General features: G+C 42.5%; 1 protein-coding gene across 1 annotated transcript in view; it reads left to right on the plus strand.

Annotated features, from left to right (window-relative positions):
• The first annotated feature begins 10,129 nt into the window (after positions 1–10,129).
• Positions 10,130–16,719, plus strand: part of AMD1 (adenosylmethionine decarboxylase 1) — a 41,066-nt gene continuing 34,476 nt past the window's right edge. The window contains exon 1 of the mRNA XM_037894638.2: positions 10,130–10,752. Coding sequence (XP_037750566.1) covers positions 10,622–10,752 — 131 coding nt within the window. The 5' untranslated portion in view covers positions 10,130–10,621. The remainder of the gene's footprint in view (positions 10,753–16,719) is intronic.

The raw sequence follows: 16,719 nt of genomic DNA on the forward strand, positions 1-16,719 counted from the left end.
CTTGGAATTTTATTCTATTCATTTTCTTATCCTTTCCTCATCACTGTAGCATCTGAGCAGCTTCTAGAAGTGCATTAAGCAAAATGACTAGCCCTTGTCATGTGAGTCTCCTCTTCTGCCATCTTCCTTTCCAAAGGGAAAACTGACTTTTTTGCTTATTTTTTATTTTATGGCTGCTGTGTGTTTTTATTAAGGCAAGGTCAAAGGAGTGTACCTTGCCCTTGGAATGGGAGCAATGATGACTGAAGTGTTTCTTAAATCCTGCAAGAGCTTTTCAGTCTTGGACTGGCTTCTGGGACCTCTATTTCCTGCACAAACAAGCTTAACCTTTGTAGTAGCTAGCTGTCTTGTATCTGAGGAGCTGAGTTGTTGACCACAGTCTTCATTCTTGAGCTTCAAGTGGCCTTTTAGGTACCACAGGTCCAGACTTTTGCATACCAATGTTATCTGAGACTCATGAAGTAGAGATGGTTTTAGTAAGATTGAAGTTTGTGAATTATCTTGGCAAAGGGAAGACATCCCTGTTAACAGAAGAGGCAGATGCAATTACTACCTGTTTTTCCAATGATACTCTCTGCCAACTATCACTTCAGTTTGATCTGGAGTGAGTCTTGTCTTGTCTTTCATCCAACTCCCAATCTCAGATTCTGTGCTGCAAGAGTCAGACATACTGAAAATAACTTTTTTTATATTGTAGAATAGTGAAAGATTACCCCACAGTTAAAGTCCTATCATTGGAACAATTTACTGAAGGAATTGGTGACAGGTTTCAGAGTGGTAGCTGTGTTAGTCTGTATCAGCAAAAACAACGAGGAGTACTTGTGGCACCTTAGCCCACAAAAGCTTATGCCCAAATAAATGTTAGTTGCTAAAACCCACTTCATCAGATGCATGGAATGGAAAATACAGTAGGCAGGTATATACACAGTACATATATATACTCACTACAAAAACTAATTTCCCCCATACTGTTACTCACACCTTCTTGTCAACTGTTTGAAATGGGCCACCCTGATTACATTGGCCTCATTACCACTACAAAAGTGACTTTTCCTTCCTTGGTATTCTACTGTTGCGAATAGCCCACTTCCACTTTAATTGAATTGTCTCATTAGTACTGATCCCCACCCCCACTTGGTAAGGCAACTCCCATCTTTTCATGTACTGTGTATATATTCCTGCCTACTGTATTTTCCACTCCGTGTGTCTGATGAAGTGGGTTTTAGCCCATGAAAGCTTATTCCCAAATTTTAGTCTCTAAGGTGCCACAAATACTCATTTTTGAAGGAATTGGTAAATAATTCCTTGAAGTCTTTGACATTCAGTCTCAATGTATTCTAAAAAAGATATTCTAGTTCAACCACAAATTATTGGGCTTGATAGTATTTACTTATTAACAAAGAACAAACACCTCAACTGCTGGAATCGCTGGATGAAATTCAGTGGCCTATGTTATGCAGGAGGACAGACTATATGATCATAGTGGTCTCCTCAGCCTTAAACTGTACTCTTTAGAGGACTAAATTCAGCCCTCTTCTACTCTGATGTATGTCTGTGGGAAGGATCAAAACTCAGAATAAGAAACAGACATTTCAAGTGTAGTTTTTTTTGGCCATGAAGCAAGTTTTTTAATTCTCCTTGGAATCTTGATAACTTCAAGAATTTTTGGTTAGCCACAGTTGTTTATGAATGCCTCCATACTAGCAATTAGTTTGTAAAGGACAGATTTTCTGGATTTTCTGAATTCAAACATGCCAGTGACTTTTTTCTCTGAAGTGACCATTATATAGGACATAAGAATGCAGCTGCAGACATATTTTTTTTAAGGTAACTGCAAATAGATACTTATGGTATAAGTACTGATCTGTGGGGAAACTTCAGAATAAAAATCAATACTCTGTATCATCATATAAGTGCTGTATAATTTTCACCCTTAAAGCCCCCATTCCATGGCAGCGTTTTCCCTAAGGGAGAAGGGCTGGACATGATTCCCTTCAGAGATTGTCAGTGACTCTTGTGTGTCAGACAGATCTTCCTCAAGAATAACAAGCTCGTGACTGAGAATATCCAGAGCTCCAAGTCCTTACTGGCCTTGGAAGCAACAGAGTAGCTGAATTAGGACATCCCTTGATTCAGTATATCTGGACTGGAAGATAGAGGAGGTTTCTGAGAACTCCATGGGGGGTGGGGAAAAAGAGCACTGCCTTTCAGAGCAAGCCCAAAACAAGCCCATCCCATTTAAAAGGTTGGGGGTGGGGAGGTTTTATACAAATTCCATTTTTTAGTACTAGTTTTGCTGCATACAACATCAAGTTACACATTAAAATATTATAATAATGTGTCCTTTATTAAGTCATCCTTGCTCTCTCCATCCTCCAAGTTAGTCATTTATTACGGAAAAGCTCAAATAAACGACCTCCAAATAAAACAAGCCCAAAAAACTGCGACCCGTGGCTCTCAAAACATTAAAGCGCCTTTTTAAAAAAACAAGCCCAATTCTGTTGTTGGAAGTGGACTTGGCAATTACTGTTCTGGCTCTGAGTAGAGTGATCAAAATGACTGTCTTGTCATTTTTTCCAGTCACTCAAGAGACTGGAGGGAATACATGAATTCCCCTTGGCTCTAAAGTATGGACAAAGCATCTGTGATAGAATGTCTCTCCAGGCCTGCTTTAGAGTCAGGATATTAACCTTTTATAACTCTTACCTATATCAGATGACATGGGCCAAGAAATAAAGTTCAATCTCCTGCCACAACATAAGTGTGTGTGTTACTCTTATTACAAGGGCAGAAGGCTTTCTTTCCAGGAACAAGTTGGTCACTGCTGTCAAACCAGAAGAACTCTCCAGCTGCATCCCAAAAGACTAGCATACCTTGCGAAATGTACAAAACTGGGGTAAATTATTTTAATTTTTCAGGTATAATTATCTTAGGTGTTTGCAGCAATTGTAAGATTTTTTTAAAGCATGGTTTTTAAAATGACTATGTCCCTTAATATGTCTTTTCTCTACAACAGGAAGCATATATTCCATGATCCATCACACCTGCCATGCAAAAGTAGCTCACCTATAAACAGAAACTCCAGCAGTAAATTAACTACTCTTGGGGGAATTCTGCACAAAAAAATTAAACTCTGTGCACAATTTAAAATTCTGCATATTTTTGTCAAAATCACACCAGTTGCAATTATTTTGGTAATTTATTTCAAAATACCTGTCAGCAAGTATATCTGAAACAATACAGACAATCAAGATTCAGGAAATGTTGCTCAGCTGGGCTCCATCTGACAGCCGGGCGCATGGCGGGGCTCCCGCTGACAGCCCCATGTGGCTGGTCCTCCTGCTGACAGCGCAAGCCCTGCCAAGTATGGAGCTGAAATTTATTATTTCTACCAGAAGAAAGCATTTTCTTAGAAATCACAGATCTGCAGGAAAAAATAGAATTCTGCAGGGAACACTAATTCTGCATTGCGTAGTGGCACAGGGAGATCCCAGAACCTTCAGTTAGTGGAAAGTGGAAATGTCTTGTAGCACACTCTACAAGTAGCCTAGCTTGGATTTACCCTAAGTCTCCATTTGTAGCTTTGAGTTTGTCTATACTACCTGCTGGATCAGTGGGCAGCAATCGATCCAGCAGGGGTCAATTTATTGCATCTAGTCTAGACGCAATAAATCAAAACTCCCCCCTCCCCCCCAAGTCCTCTCCTGGTGACTCCTGTACTCCACCGCGGGAGGCGCAGGCCGAGTCGACAGGGGAGCAGCAGCAGTCAACTCACTGCAGCGAGGACACCACAGTGAGTAGGTCTAAGTACATCGACTTCAGCTACATTATTCACATAGCTGAAGTTGCGTAACTTAGATCGATTTCCCTGCCCCCAGTGTAGACCAGGTGTTAATCTCTCAGATAAAACCACTGTAGAAAACATAGATGGAAGGGTAAGATTATATTGCTACAGAAATATTTACCAAAGGTAAGGTCATGAAGTGCAACTCACTTAAATGGAAAACAGATGAAAACATCAAAAAAAGGCTGTAGAATCAAGTTTTAAAAAATTATTTTCTGTATGCACCTCCGGTACCTCTATGATCAGCACCAATTTTGCCAAACTCTAGAAAAAGTGTTGCCCTCCGATCCCCAAAACGGATAAACTATTACTCTTGTATTGTCCAAAAACAAGCTCTCTGTCAAGATTAATTCTAGAGCAAATTTCAGAGCTGAGTCATGATCTGTATTTAAAAGGAGGTTTTATTTTGGAAATGCTGACACAAGCTTAGCTATAGCATTGCCATCAGCGAATGCTGCTATAGTAAAACTTAAATCACACTGCCACTGAAAGTATAATAGGTTATTTCAGTTGTAAGCCAGCTAATTATACATGCAGTTTTAGCATTCTAGGTAGTTAAGCCACACAGATTCTACTCTTCGTTATGGGAAACATCTTGTAATTTAATTTTATAAGTGAAGTATGGTACAATATATAAAATTATGGCAGAGCCACTTAAATTTTTTATCCTGTTGCCAAGTCTCATGATTGTATTATAAATCTTGTGACCTGTAATCTTTTTCTTAGACCCAGCTCCTGGATTCATGTGACTGAACAAGGAATAATAGTCTCAAGTTGCAGTGGGGGAGGTTTAGGTTGGATATTGGGAAAAACTTTTTCACTAGGAGGGTGGTGAAACACTGGAATGCGTTACCGAGGGAGGTGGTGGAATCTCCTTCCTTAGATGTTTTTAAGGTCAGGCTTGACAAAGCCCTGGCTGGGATGATTTAGTTGGGGATTGGTCCTGCTTTGAGCAGGGGGTTGGACTAGATGACCTCCTGAGGTCCCTTCCAACCCTGATGTTCTATGATTGTGGGAATCATCTGTTATAAGGTAAGTTTCCATCCCTCATTGTTGCAGAGAGGAACTTAATGTTGAACTGCAAAAATTCAACATCAGAAGTCCAATAAAAACTCAGATTTATTATTTTTAAAAAATCTCAACTTTTGAGCAAACCTCATGAACTTGATGCTTGGTTCATGATTTTTTTTTTAATGCTTAGTTTTGGCAATATCATTTTAAAAACTTCTGGTTCCCATTTGAAGTATTCACTTACATAAACAGCCTTTCTACAATATTTTTGTGATTGATTGTGATGAATTATCCTTAAATCAAGTTTGTTAAAACCCACCACAAACAATCCGATGTCTCTGCACAAGCTAATACTATGACCGGGGAATGGAGCATTCTAATCGCCTAGCTTCCTTCAGTGAACTCTATGGGGGGGGGAAAAACTCAACATGTCCTACCTCCTACAAAGGTGTGTGTAATTCAGAACAAGAGGAAACAATACTATCTGGAGTTGAACTGTGGGTTTTCCTATCTTTGTGCTATTTAGCTGAAGCAAAGGCTTATGGTTTATTCTTTGTCTCTATGAAAAGCCTTGTCAATTAATTTAGACCAGGGGTCTCAAACACATGGCCCGCATGCGGCCCACAGGGTTATTTTCTGCGGCCCGCCAGCTCCCCATGGCCCCCCCAGCGTTTACCTAGAGCGGCCCGGTGCGCACTGGGGACAGGGTAGGCTCCCTCCCTGCCCTGCCCTTGCAGCCAATGGGAGCTTCAGGGGAGGTACCTAGAGGAGCAGCCAGGGCAAAACACAGACCCCTGTGGCCTCCCCTCCCCCAGGTTCCAGCTGCTTCCCGGAGCGGCACAGTGGCGGGGCAGGGCAGGCAGGGAGGCATGTTCACTTATTGTGCTATATGAATAATAAAACATTATTTAAAAATATATACTATTTTAAATATCAATGTTATAACACTAAAAATATCCATTTCTGAGGGTTTTATATATGAATATTTTAACATTTTTTACATATACACTTTATTCTAGAGGCAACATGAGATGAAGGAAGTACAGAGTTGTGAGTCAAGAACACGAGTTCTTATTTTTGCTTCTTGCACACTCACTCTGAGGCACTGAATAAGTCACTTAAAAAGCTCTTCCTATTAAACTCAGACCACCAACCTGTCTTAATATCTCCATTTGTGAAATGGGAATAAAACTTACCCCTGTCACAGTGTTGAGGATTAATAAATGTTTGTACAACCCACTACTGTGGCATCTGGACACCTATTAGCTTTTACATGAGCTCTTTAGTTCATATCACTTGCACCAAAATTGAATTTCTTGGCCTGAGGGTGTAATTTAGCTTTAAAAAAAGTCACTGAATGATTATTTAATATTTTATGTATTTTTCTTTTTAGCTATTGAATAATTCATTTCAAGTAAATTGTAGGAAGGTCACTAACTTTTTTTTTTTAAATTAAGGCATAATTTTCACAATACTGGCCAGTTATTATATAAGAACTATTTCTCTTTGCTATTCGGCAAATACAGAATTTTGCAAGGCATAGCTAAATATTCAGGTAATTGTAAGGATATTTTTTGGACCACCAAGCAGGTCCACAGGTACCTTAGAAACCTAGCAAAGCAAACAATCACTGCTTACTGTAGTATACAACACCACTGCTAATTCCTGAGTTCAGATCCAAGGAACAGGTTTATTTCCGCATAGGTACAAGGTGCCATTCCCCAGTGATCAACTGAGGTATATCAGGCCAAAGGTTTGGCTGTATGTACAAAGAAGGTGTACATAAACAAAGGCAAAGACTTAAGTGTCCATACGTTCTTTTATACCCAAGATGATACCATACTTTTAACACCCCTCGCCTCTTATGTTACATAATATTTTATGACCAAATATAAGATTCCACATTACACCCTAAATTATATAACTTGTTGATCTATTAATAACAACTATCAATCTTAATATTTGACAGAGGGTTGTGGGATTTGGGGGACTTTCTTTGTTTACCCTGATATTTGTCTGGGTCATCTCTTATTGTTACTTCATTGTTGGAAGCTTGTCCCCAATTTGCGGACATTTCAAGAACTGAATAACAGGATACATATTAACTCAAAAACATTGTTTTGCACTCCTTCTGAAAAAAGGTTATTCAAAGGTCTCATGAATCAAACTAAACTAGCCCTTTATTTATATTGCGTATGCACTTGCATATTTATAATACTAGCTAATATGTGATATATATAAAAGATCCATTAAATACACCTATGCCCTTACAGTTTTACCTGACGTAAGTTCACCTAATCATTGTGCTTTGAAAAATATTAGTAAACTCCGAGCTTGCTATCAGAATTTTACTGGGCTCCTAAAAGGGGGTCAGATGGAAGGATAGTACTTCGTATTTTTTACTGATATCTAATATAATACATCAGAATAGCAACTGGTTGTGTACAAGAGATCCACAATACATCCTCTATATAACAAACATATAAAACCCATGCCTCAACTATTTTGACTGTTTTCAGATGTAGACACTAACAATAGATAATTAGCAAGTAAGTACGAGAACTATCATTGCTAGTTACAACAGACATAAAAACAAACCATAATTTCCATAAGGTAAATGAACAACTTGTATTTGCAGAGAGAAATTTTGACTATTAACATTTGACCCCCTGAAACAGGGAGCTGGCTGTGGTTACTGCCTTGTATGTAAGTGAAATGAGAGAACCAAGGCTGCTAAATCAAGATGAATGTGGGAGGTCAGTGCTAGGCTGGGAGTAGTACAGATACATAATAACAATGAACACTTTTGCCTAGAAACTGGTCAAATATCTTGAAAGTCATTCATTCCTTATGTGCACAGACTAGATCAGCAACAACTAGTTTTTTCTATCTGTATCCTTTTAAAGTGTCCTTGGAAATATGTGATACAGAGAATCAGCAAATCAGTCAACAGTATGACTGAACTGTGTCTAGCAGAGGAAGCCCTCCACCCAACACGTTGCGGTTTTTGTTCCCTCACACACACGTACACAATTTCTTTCAGCAGCTGAAAAATAGCCATTCAGCCAGCTATACACAAAATGAGAAACCCCTGTACATGGGGAGTATTCGCCAGAGGTAGAGTCACATACTACACAGCCCATTTTTTCTACCAGAATGATATAAAGGGGCTGAAGCAGTATGTGGAATTTGTCCATATTCTTTTCCTCATGCTAAAACATGGATATTCTTTCATCGCTCCCCTTTGGAACTGGTTCTTCGTTCTGAGCGAGGTATACTCAGTATGGGACAGAAATGGGCAAGGGCAAAGGTGGCTTTATGCTACCTTTGTGCTCCCTGTGTTCTGGGGCTGGTGGTTGCTAGCATCCAGCTGCCTATTAATCCAAGGTAATGTTCTGGCAGGCTGGGATAGCTGGAATGTGGAGCCACTCTGACCCATGCAGCTGGGGGGTCATGCTCTCTATATCAGAAAGGTGCAAAATGGTGGTTGGCATAGAACTACAGAGTGAATACTCACCAGCAACCACATAACAGAACCACTAACCCAGGAACCTATCCTTGCAACAAAGCCCATTGCCAACTGTGCCCACATATCTATTCAGGGGACACCATCACAGGGCCTAATAACATCAGCCACACTATCAGAGGCTCGTTCACCTGCACATCTACCAATGTGGTATATGCCATCATGTGCCAGCAATGCCCTTCTGCCATGTACATTGGGCAAACTGGACAGTCTCTATGTAAAAGAATAAATGGACACAAATCAGATGTCAAGAATTATAACATTCATCAACCAGCCGGAGAACACTTCAATCTCTCTGGTCACTCGATTTCTGATCTCAAAGTGACTATCTTTCAACAAAAAAACTTCGAAAACAGACTCCAATGAGAGATTGCTGAATTGGAATTAATTTGCAAATTGGATACAATTAACTTAGGCTTGAATAGAGACTGGGAATGGTTGGTTCATTATAAAAAGTAACCTATTTCCCCTTGTTTATTCCTTTCTCCCCCACTGTTCCTCAGACATTCTTGTTAAACCGTGGATTTTTGCTGGAAATGGCCCACCTTGATTATCATACACATTGTAAGGAGAGTGATCACTTTAGATAAGCTATTACCAGCAGGAGAGTGGTGTGGGGGGAGAGAAAACCTTTTGTAGTGATAAACACCCATTTTTTCATGGTCTGTGTGTATAAAAACATCTTCTGTATTTTCCACAGTGTGCATCCGATGAAGTGAGCTGTAGCTCACAAAAGCTTATGCTCAAATAAATTGGTTAGTCTCTAAGATGCCACAAGTACTCCTTTTCTTTTTGCAAATACAGCCTAACACGGCTGTTACTCTGAAAGTAGTGCTACAAGTTCCTGACCTGGGAACTTTCTCACAGGAGGAAATCCCAGCTGCCCAGATAAGTGGCTTTACAACCCCTTTGCACGTACAGAGCAACATAAAAGGGCCATATCACAAGCAAATATTGTACCCTCTGTATCACCATCATCTTATTATCTCTGTACTGTATTTTGCTCGCTCACTCTCCCATGCCCTGTCTACATGCAAAAATTGTACTGTTTTAACTAAATTAGTTTAGAAACTGTATTCATTAAATTGGTGTAGTTGCTCTGCATGGACATTTACATCGGTTTAAGAGTGCCTTATATCAATTTAGCTTAAGTTGATACTTTACCAATTAAAAGAAAAAGATTTAGTTAAACCTGCACTACTTTTGTGTGTAGACAAGGCCTCACCCATATGCAATCACCCCCTTTTCTTTCACACACAGACGTTTTCCATTGCACTATCACTGTTGTTTCTCTCTCTCAGACACAGGCTATTTCTTATACCGCTGCCATGTCTGCACACAAAAGTTGCACCATTTTCACTTAAATCAATTTTTAAATTAAATGTAGTTAAGTTGTTTTAGTTAAACTGGTGCACGCCCCCTGTAGACACACTTACATCTGTTTACAACTGGCTAATGCTGATTTAGTTTAATGCTCTGGGGTTTGCACCACGTTGAAAAAACTACACTTTCTCCCTTATTCTCCCCCCCCCCCCCCCTTCTTTCACACAAGTAGCTTGTGTCACACTTCTCCCTTCTCAGCCTCAGGAACAGTGACATCCCCAGCCGCACACCTCACTCTTAAACACCTTCTGACCGCCCTCCGCTCGAGCCCCAGACGCCGCCTTATGCTCCTCACACCGCACATACTCCTGCTTTCCCCGTGTCGATCTCGCTCACCCAGCTCTAGCTGGGCGGGCGGCTGTTGAGGGCGGAGTCGAACAGGCCGAGGCGGTTGACAGGCAGGTGCGGTGTCCAATGGGGCCTGGGAGAGTGCGGGGCCGAGAGGCGCGTGTCCAATGGGCGCGCTCGGCGGCCAGTTCCCTGTTACCTGTGCGGGTATAAAGGCGGCTGCGTGCGCGGCGCCCCCTCGCTTACACAGTATGGCCGGCGACATTAGCTAGCGCTCGCTCTACGCTCTTCTCTGCAACAGGGGAACATACGGAATACAAGGAACCGAACCGCCTCGCCTGCCCCGCGCCCGCCCGCCCGGACTGTAACCCCCGCGCTCACGCCGCAGCCGCCGCGCACCCAGGCGGTTTCGCTGTTGTTGGTTTTGTTGAAGGGTCACATAACGTTATCCCCTGGAAGGTGACTCGCGGCCGGGGACCCGGCGGCGGCGCGGCCCGTGCAGCAGCCGCCGGGGCGGCCGCCGGGCTGGGGTTAATTTCTGTGGTTGTTGGTTGCCGAGTTGTCGCGCAATGGAGGAGAACGGTGCACACTTCTTCGAAGGGACCGAGAAGCTGCTGGAGGTGTGGTTCGCCCGGGAGCAGCCCTCGCCGCAGGAGCCGCACCAGAGCAAGGGATCCGGCGATCTCCGCACCATCCCCAGGTTGGCGCGCTGGGGGCGGGCGGAGGGGAGCCGGGCTGTCGCCGGTGGGCGCCGCGAGCCGCTTCGGGGTGCGGTTGGGCTGGGGGGAGGGGCGCGCCTGGCGCTTTCCCGGGTGAGGCTCCGGGGAGGGCGGGGAGCGGTAACCGTCCCCGGCCTGAGGCGCGGCCTGTGCGTGCCCGGGGTGCCGGCCTGGCTCCGAGTCCCGGCCGGCCTGACCTTGCCCGCTCCGGCCTCACGCGGAGTGTGACCTTCCCCCGCCCTCCAGGGGCCCCGGGCAGCGCCTCGCTCACAGCCCGCCCGCGGCGCGGTCCCCGCTGGCTGCAGGAGAGCGCGCCCGGGCCCGGCGAAGGTGCTAGTCAGTGACCGGCCTCTGCGCAGGAGCCATGACACCCGCCTCCACCGCGTGGAGCCCGTAAGGCCCTGCTGGCAACATGTGGTGACGGACCAGGGGAGCCGCGGGAGCAAGTGTCGCAGTGCTGCCCGCGGCCCCGCGCACGCGGAGGGGCCGCAGCTGCAGGGGCTGCTGCCTCGTGCGCACCCTGCGGCTTGACTCAGGGATTCGGTTAGCGCCTGGCCCTTCCCCTGATAACGAAACCCAGGAGGGAGCCGCCTTTATGGCGGGGTCCCCTGCTGCCAAGCGACCGGAGTGAGGAGAAAGGGGTGAGCTGCCCGTAGACCGGCGTGGGCTGTCACCTGTGTCCAGACCCTCCCAAGAGTGGGTATTCACTACTTTCCCCCGCCCACGGAGCCTGCAGTAGGGAAGGAGCGAGCGTGTCGTTTTTCTTTGCTGTGGAGGCAGGGCTGGGGGTTCCCTCATGGTGGCTATCGCAGCAGCCCCAACTCTCTGTAATGCGTAGAGTGGGTTCAGATAACAACCTCCCTCCCCCGCAGGAGATATTAATCTGTGGGGATCCCCTGTCTGTGGTTGTGGCGCAGTGGGGCAGCCTGGCAGGTGATAGGAAGTAGCCCCCTCCCAGTGCTGAAGTGTGGCTGGAACCACGATTACACGTGAGTTTCCTGGCTCAGCCTTCCCCTCTCCCCCCCCCCCCCCCCCCGCCCCCAATCGGGCTGCCTCTCCTATGCCATTGACAAATTCAAGCCAATGAGGTTTGGGTCTGGGTCTGTCACCCAATGGGCATTTTAGGAATGTGCTGGCGCTTCTTCCATCCCACTCATGCAGGGGGGAGGAGAGGGCTGGGTCTCTCCTGTGCATGTGCTTCAAACTATTCTGCTTTACGTGGTAGGGACAGCTCTCTGAGCTGTGACTGCTCTGTTTTGTCAGTGCAGTATCTAAGACAAACCTGCTGGGGCACAGGTCTTTGATTAAACAGTGTTGGGCGTGACACACATGAGGTTTCTGCTACTCTAGGTTGTCTCACCATACAGTATTGTGTTGCCTGGGGAGGGGTGTCTGCCAAGAGTTAAACATCTGTACTCCCTTTGAGTGCTTGGACTGTAAAGGTGGTTAGCAGAAGGATCTGCCATTGAAGTGATGTGTTCAGATGCTGGAGGTGAGAAGGAAATTACAGTTGTGAATCTTCGTTGTAGATATGTATTTTTCGTCAGTAATTTCTCAGTATGTTTACATGCTTTTAGTACTGTAGAAAGAGCGTGGAAAAAAGCTGATATGCAGTTTACATACTGTTTAGTAGTTCAGGCAAATGGACACTTGTGAGAGAAGTAGTGCTAATGTGCACCAGGTCTCTTAATGTACCTAAGTTTGTTTATATTTCAGTAGTGGCACAAAATATGTTGAGTACTGTAAACTGTCCCTGTTCTGAGGTATTTACTGTCTGAAAGGGAAAAGGGAGATACAACATACAAAGCAGAGTGGTCAGGATGATGACTGGCACACTTTAGTTCCAGGGCTTTTGTATGTAGGAAGCTATCTCCCTAACTTCCTTTCTGTCTAGCAATTATTTCAGATTATTGCAGTAGAAGTAGTTCTTAATAATTTGAATCACATGAGGCATTGCAGATCAGCTCAGGAAAGGCATCCCATGTTCAGAGGGATCCACAAGTACTCCTTTTCTTTTTGCGAATACAGACTAACATGGCTGTTACTCTGAAACATGTTCAGAGGGTGGTAGAACTGGTTACCGGAAGAATCGGATTGATTGTATCCAGGCTAGCATCCTATGTGGAGAAAAGCTTCCGATTTGGAAAACATACTGTCAAGCTCTTTGGAGTAGCTCATGGGTCAGAGTGCCAACGACAGGACAGCCTGTCAAGAAGCAGGGCAAAAACACCAAATTGGTTGAGAGTTCTATATTTAGGTTTCACCAAGTAACAAGTGCAAACTCAAGTACTATAGCAGCTGAACCATGGAGTCACAGACCCCCTGAGTACTCTGGTCTACCTGGTCTATTCTATGTCCTGTCCCTCATACTCCATTTGGGGCATGCGAGGGTACTGACTTTCAGTGGGATCTGGGCACCTAAGTGCTCTTTGTGCCTTGGAAAATCTCATATTTAAAAAAGAACAGTAAAACTAGTTAAACCCGTGCAAGTTGTATGTAGAGAAGGTCTTGTTTGCCAAACTATAGTTCTAGAAGTATGGAGATAAAGCCCTAAAATTTACACTTCAAGAAGCTAGGCACACTTATTTGTATGGTTTATTTTCTTCAATTGAATCAAATGGAGAGGAAACTTATGCTGACTTCTTCCCTTGTCTGTTCAATAGCCACTCTGCAAAAGGGTGGATTTGATTTAAATCATGATTTAAATCGCTAATCAGAAAGACTCTGTTTAATCATGGATTTCTACATAAAAGTGCATTCTTCTTGGTTATCACCTTAATACATATTTTTCACTACTCGGATGTAGGCTTCATTTTTAGCAGGTACACTCTATACATTTTTCAAGTGATTTATTTTGAATTTTCATATTAGTTTTACAGCTATATCAGAAAATGAATGATTGTTTGGTTATTTCATTTACCAAAGGTAATTGAAGCAGATAGTTCACCTCCCAATGACTTCATAAATATCTCCAATTCAACAGGTTAATCATTAATATTTGGAGGATTTTTTTGCCATGCTGTATTAGGAGAACATCGCCAGACAGGCATATAAATTGTTGTGTTTAACTAAAACCATGATGTATTCTGAATTTTTTTCCTTCAACAGCAAACATATATTTTAACAAAACAAGCATATGAATTTTTGAATTAAACAATCAAGTTTTTTTAATCAGGTTTGTTTTTATTAAAATTGTTTTTAACTAAAATAGTTAAATGAAATATTTATAAAAAAATTAAATTGACTGTCAGCCAGGTCAACATGAGAAACTTAAAATATTGGCTTTGCAGCTAACTCAGTTGTCTTCACCTTCATTTTCCTGTTTGTTCATAATCTGGAAAAGAAAAACAAGCTTTCCTGCTCTTTCAGGTCCCAAACAATTTCTCAATTTGGAATGAATTAGTCTAAAGGAAGAAAATACTCTCTTCCCACTGGCAGAAGACGCTACTGCTGTTAAAAGTGATATGATCACTTCAGCAGTCTCTGAATCCAAGTGGTTAAGTGACTTCCACCAGTTCACTGGTGTGACTTTCTTTAAAACATCATCCGCAAACATATATTTCTTGAATGGTTCTTATTCCCAAACCTGGTCTCTTTTGTGGCCTGCTGCCATTACAGGTTTTCCCTTCTAGTGAGAGAATGGTATGGTAGATTTCAAAGCAATGAAGGCTACACTCAGAAAGACCTCAAGACTTCAGGAATATGCTGCTCAAACAGTTTCACTTTTGTTTCTACTGCCTGTACTTCCCTTCTCACATTTATCTCCGGACTTCTTCTCCTTGTCCAGATCTATTCCGCCCCCAACAATCGTGTATTCATTGAACTTTTTGAAACTTTGCACTTTGAGAGAGGTAAGGGTTTGACTCTGTACACAAATTTGCAGAGGGACAATAGGGTTGAGGTCTGTTATTTCTCACCTCTGTGTATTATTTATTTAAAAACATTTTTGCTGTTAACAAGCATGTTATCTCTGGAGACACAAATCCACAGTTTCAGAACTGCAAAACTAAGCATCTCTGATGGTATCTTCTAGACCAGTGCTGCTCAAGCTATCTGATGTGGGGGACCGGCAAGTTTTTTTTCCAATGTGCGCGCAGACCGGCAGCCGATGGCTCACGGACTGGCACCGGTCTGCAGACCACCACTTTGAGTATTACTGTTCTAGACTGAGCACTGAATCCTGTTGGGTAGATAGGAAGAATAACCTAAATCTATACAGAAGCCCCTGGAACTCCATAAGATTGGGTCCCTAATCCATGAACTATTGGAACTCATTTGGAAAACTTTTCTTAAACATTACATGAATATATTCTCTCACTATAGAATTAGAATTTATAATCCCTGTTCCATGATGATATCTTTGCGCTATAATGCATCTTAATACGATCTTTAGATTTTTCCCTCAAAATCCAGTTTAAATAACTGATTTTTTAAAAAAAAATCAGTGATTTTTATCCACCCTGCTCGGCAGTCTATTTAAGTACATTCTATACTCTTCGTTTTTCTCCATAACTCTAGAGTAGTAAAGATAGGAACATAAGAATGGCCCTACTGGGTCAGACCAAAGGAGCATCTAGCCCAGTATCCTGTCTTCTGACAGTGGCCAGTGCCAGGTGCCCCAGAGGAAATGAACAGAACAGGTAATCAAGTGATCCATCCGCCGGTTGCCCATTCCTAGCTTCTGGCAAAGAGGCTGGAGACACTGTTCCTACCCACCCTGAAATCCAGAGAAATCCTGAGATCGAGAATAATTTTTAAGAGGTTTATTTCATATCTTTCTGCAATTAATGTTCATGCATATAACTTTGGGAAGTCATTTCTAAATATGGTTCATTGCTTTTCAAGGAATTATTCAGAGCCTATTAAAGCTCACTTTTACTTATGAAATCATAGCTACTAACTGTATTTTGAACAGCAGTCAATCTTCTCGCTTTTTAAAATTTAATCAAAGATTTAAGAACTTCTGTGGTTTGATTTGTGGGTCTTAATTACCATGAGATTCTGAAGAAAATAAGTTAAAATCTTATGTTGAACAGTACTGCATACTGGTTTCTCTAATCGAAAATTCCTTATACTTAAGTTTGTGTTGGCATGTCCCAAATATGTAGCAATTCCTCTTTGACAAACAAGATCATGTAAAGAAGTGAAATAAAAATTTCCTCATGGAAGAAATCTATATACATAATTATACTTAATATTTAGATCACTGAGCATTTAATTGTAATACCATTACAATTATTTCTGTTAAAGTAAATCGTCACATGTGAACTAAATTGGTGAAAGCAATACAAATTTCTGAAATGCTTACATCAGACTCTCTGCAAACATCTATATTCACAAGTTAGCATTGCTCTTCTATTAAAATTATAGTTAAATATAAATTTTTTTAGTTAATTGGAAGTAAATAACTAAAAAACATTTCTTTAATATGCTTACAACTAACTGTAAACTGGCCCCTTCACGCTCTGATGGACACTGCAAGACAAAAATAGGCATCAGTCATAAAAGTTAAGATAACTCTGGGGCATTCAGCCCTATTCTCTGCAGAAAGATCTTTTCCATTGGTGATACTACACTTTTAAGCCCTGCTTTAAAATTCTGTGGTGGTCTTCACCACTTGGTTTGAAACTAAAAGTGGAACTGTCAGATTACCGGGAAGTGTACAAAATCTTCACATGTGTATAAAGTACAGTGAACACAGTTTGCTTCCTACATAACTTTGTGCTTCATCTTTAGAATTTTCACAGAGCTTTGCTAAAGATTAAGTCCATTTCCTTGTAAAGAGTGCTTGAGAAAAGCTTACTTTTTTTTCTCATGTCATGAATGCTAGCAGTCTGACTAGATCAGGGGTCTCAAACACGCAGCCTGCCAGCTCCCCACAGGCCCCTCCCCCCCCAAGCGTTTACCTAGAGCGGCTCTAGCCTGCTTGCCCTGCTCTAAAATACAGC

The sequence above is a fragment of the Chelonia mydas genome, chromosome 3 (assembly GCF_015237465.2).
Source record: "Chelonia mydas isolate rCheMyd1 chromosome 3, rCheMyd1.pri.v2, whole genome shotgun sequence".
NCBI classification, from domain to species: Eukaryota; Metazoa; Chordata; order Testudines; family Cheloniidae; genus Chelonia; species Chelonia mydas.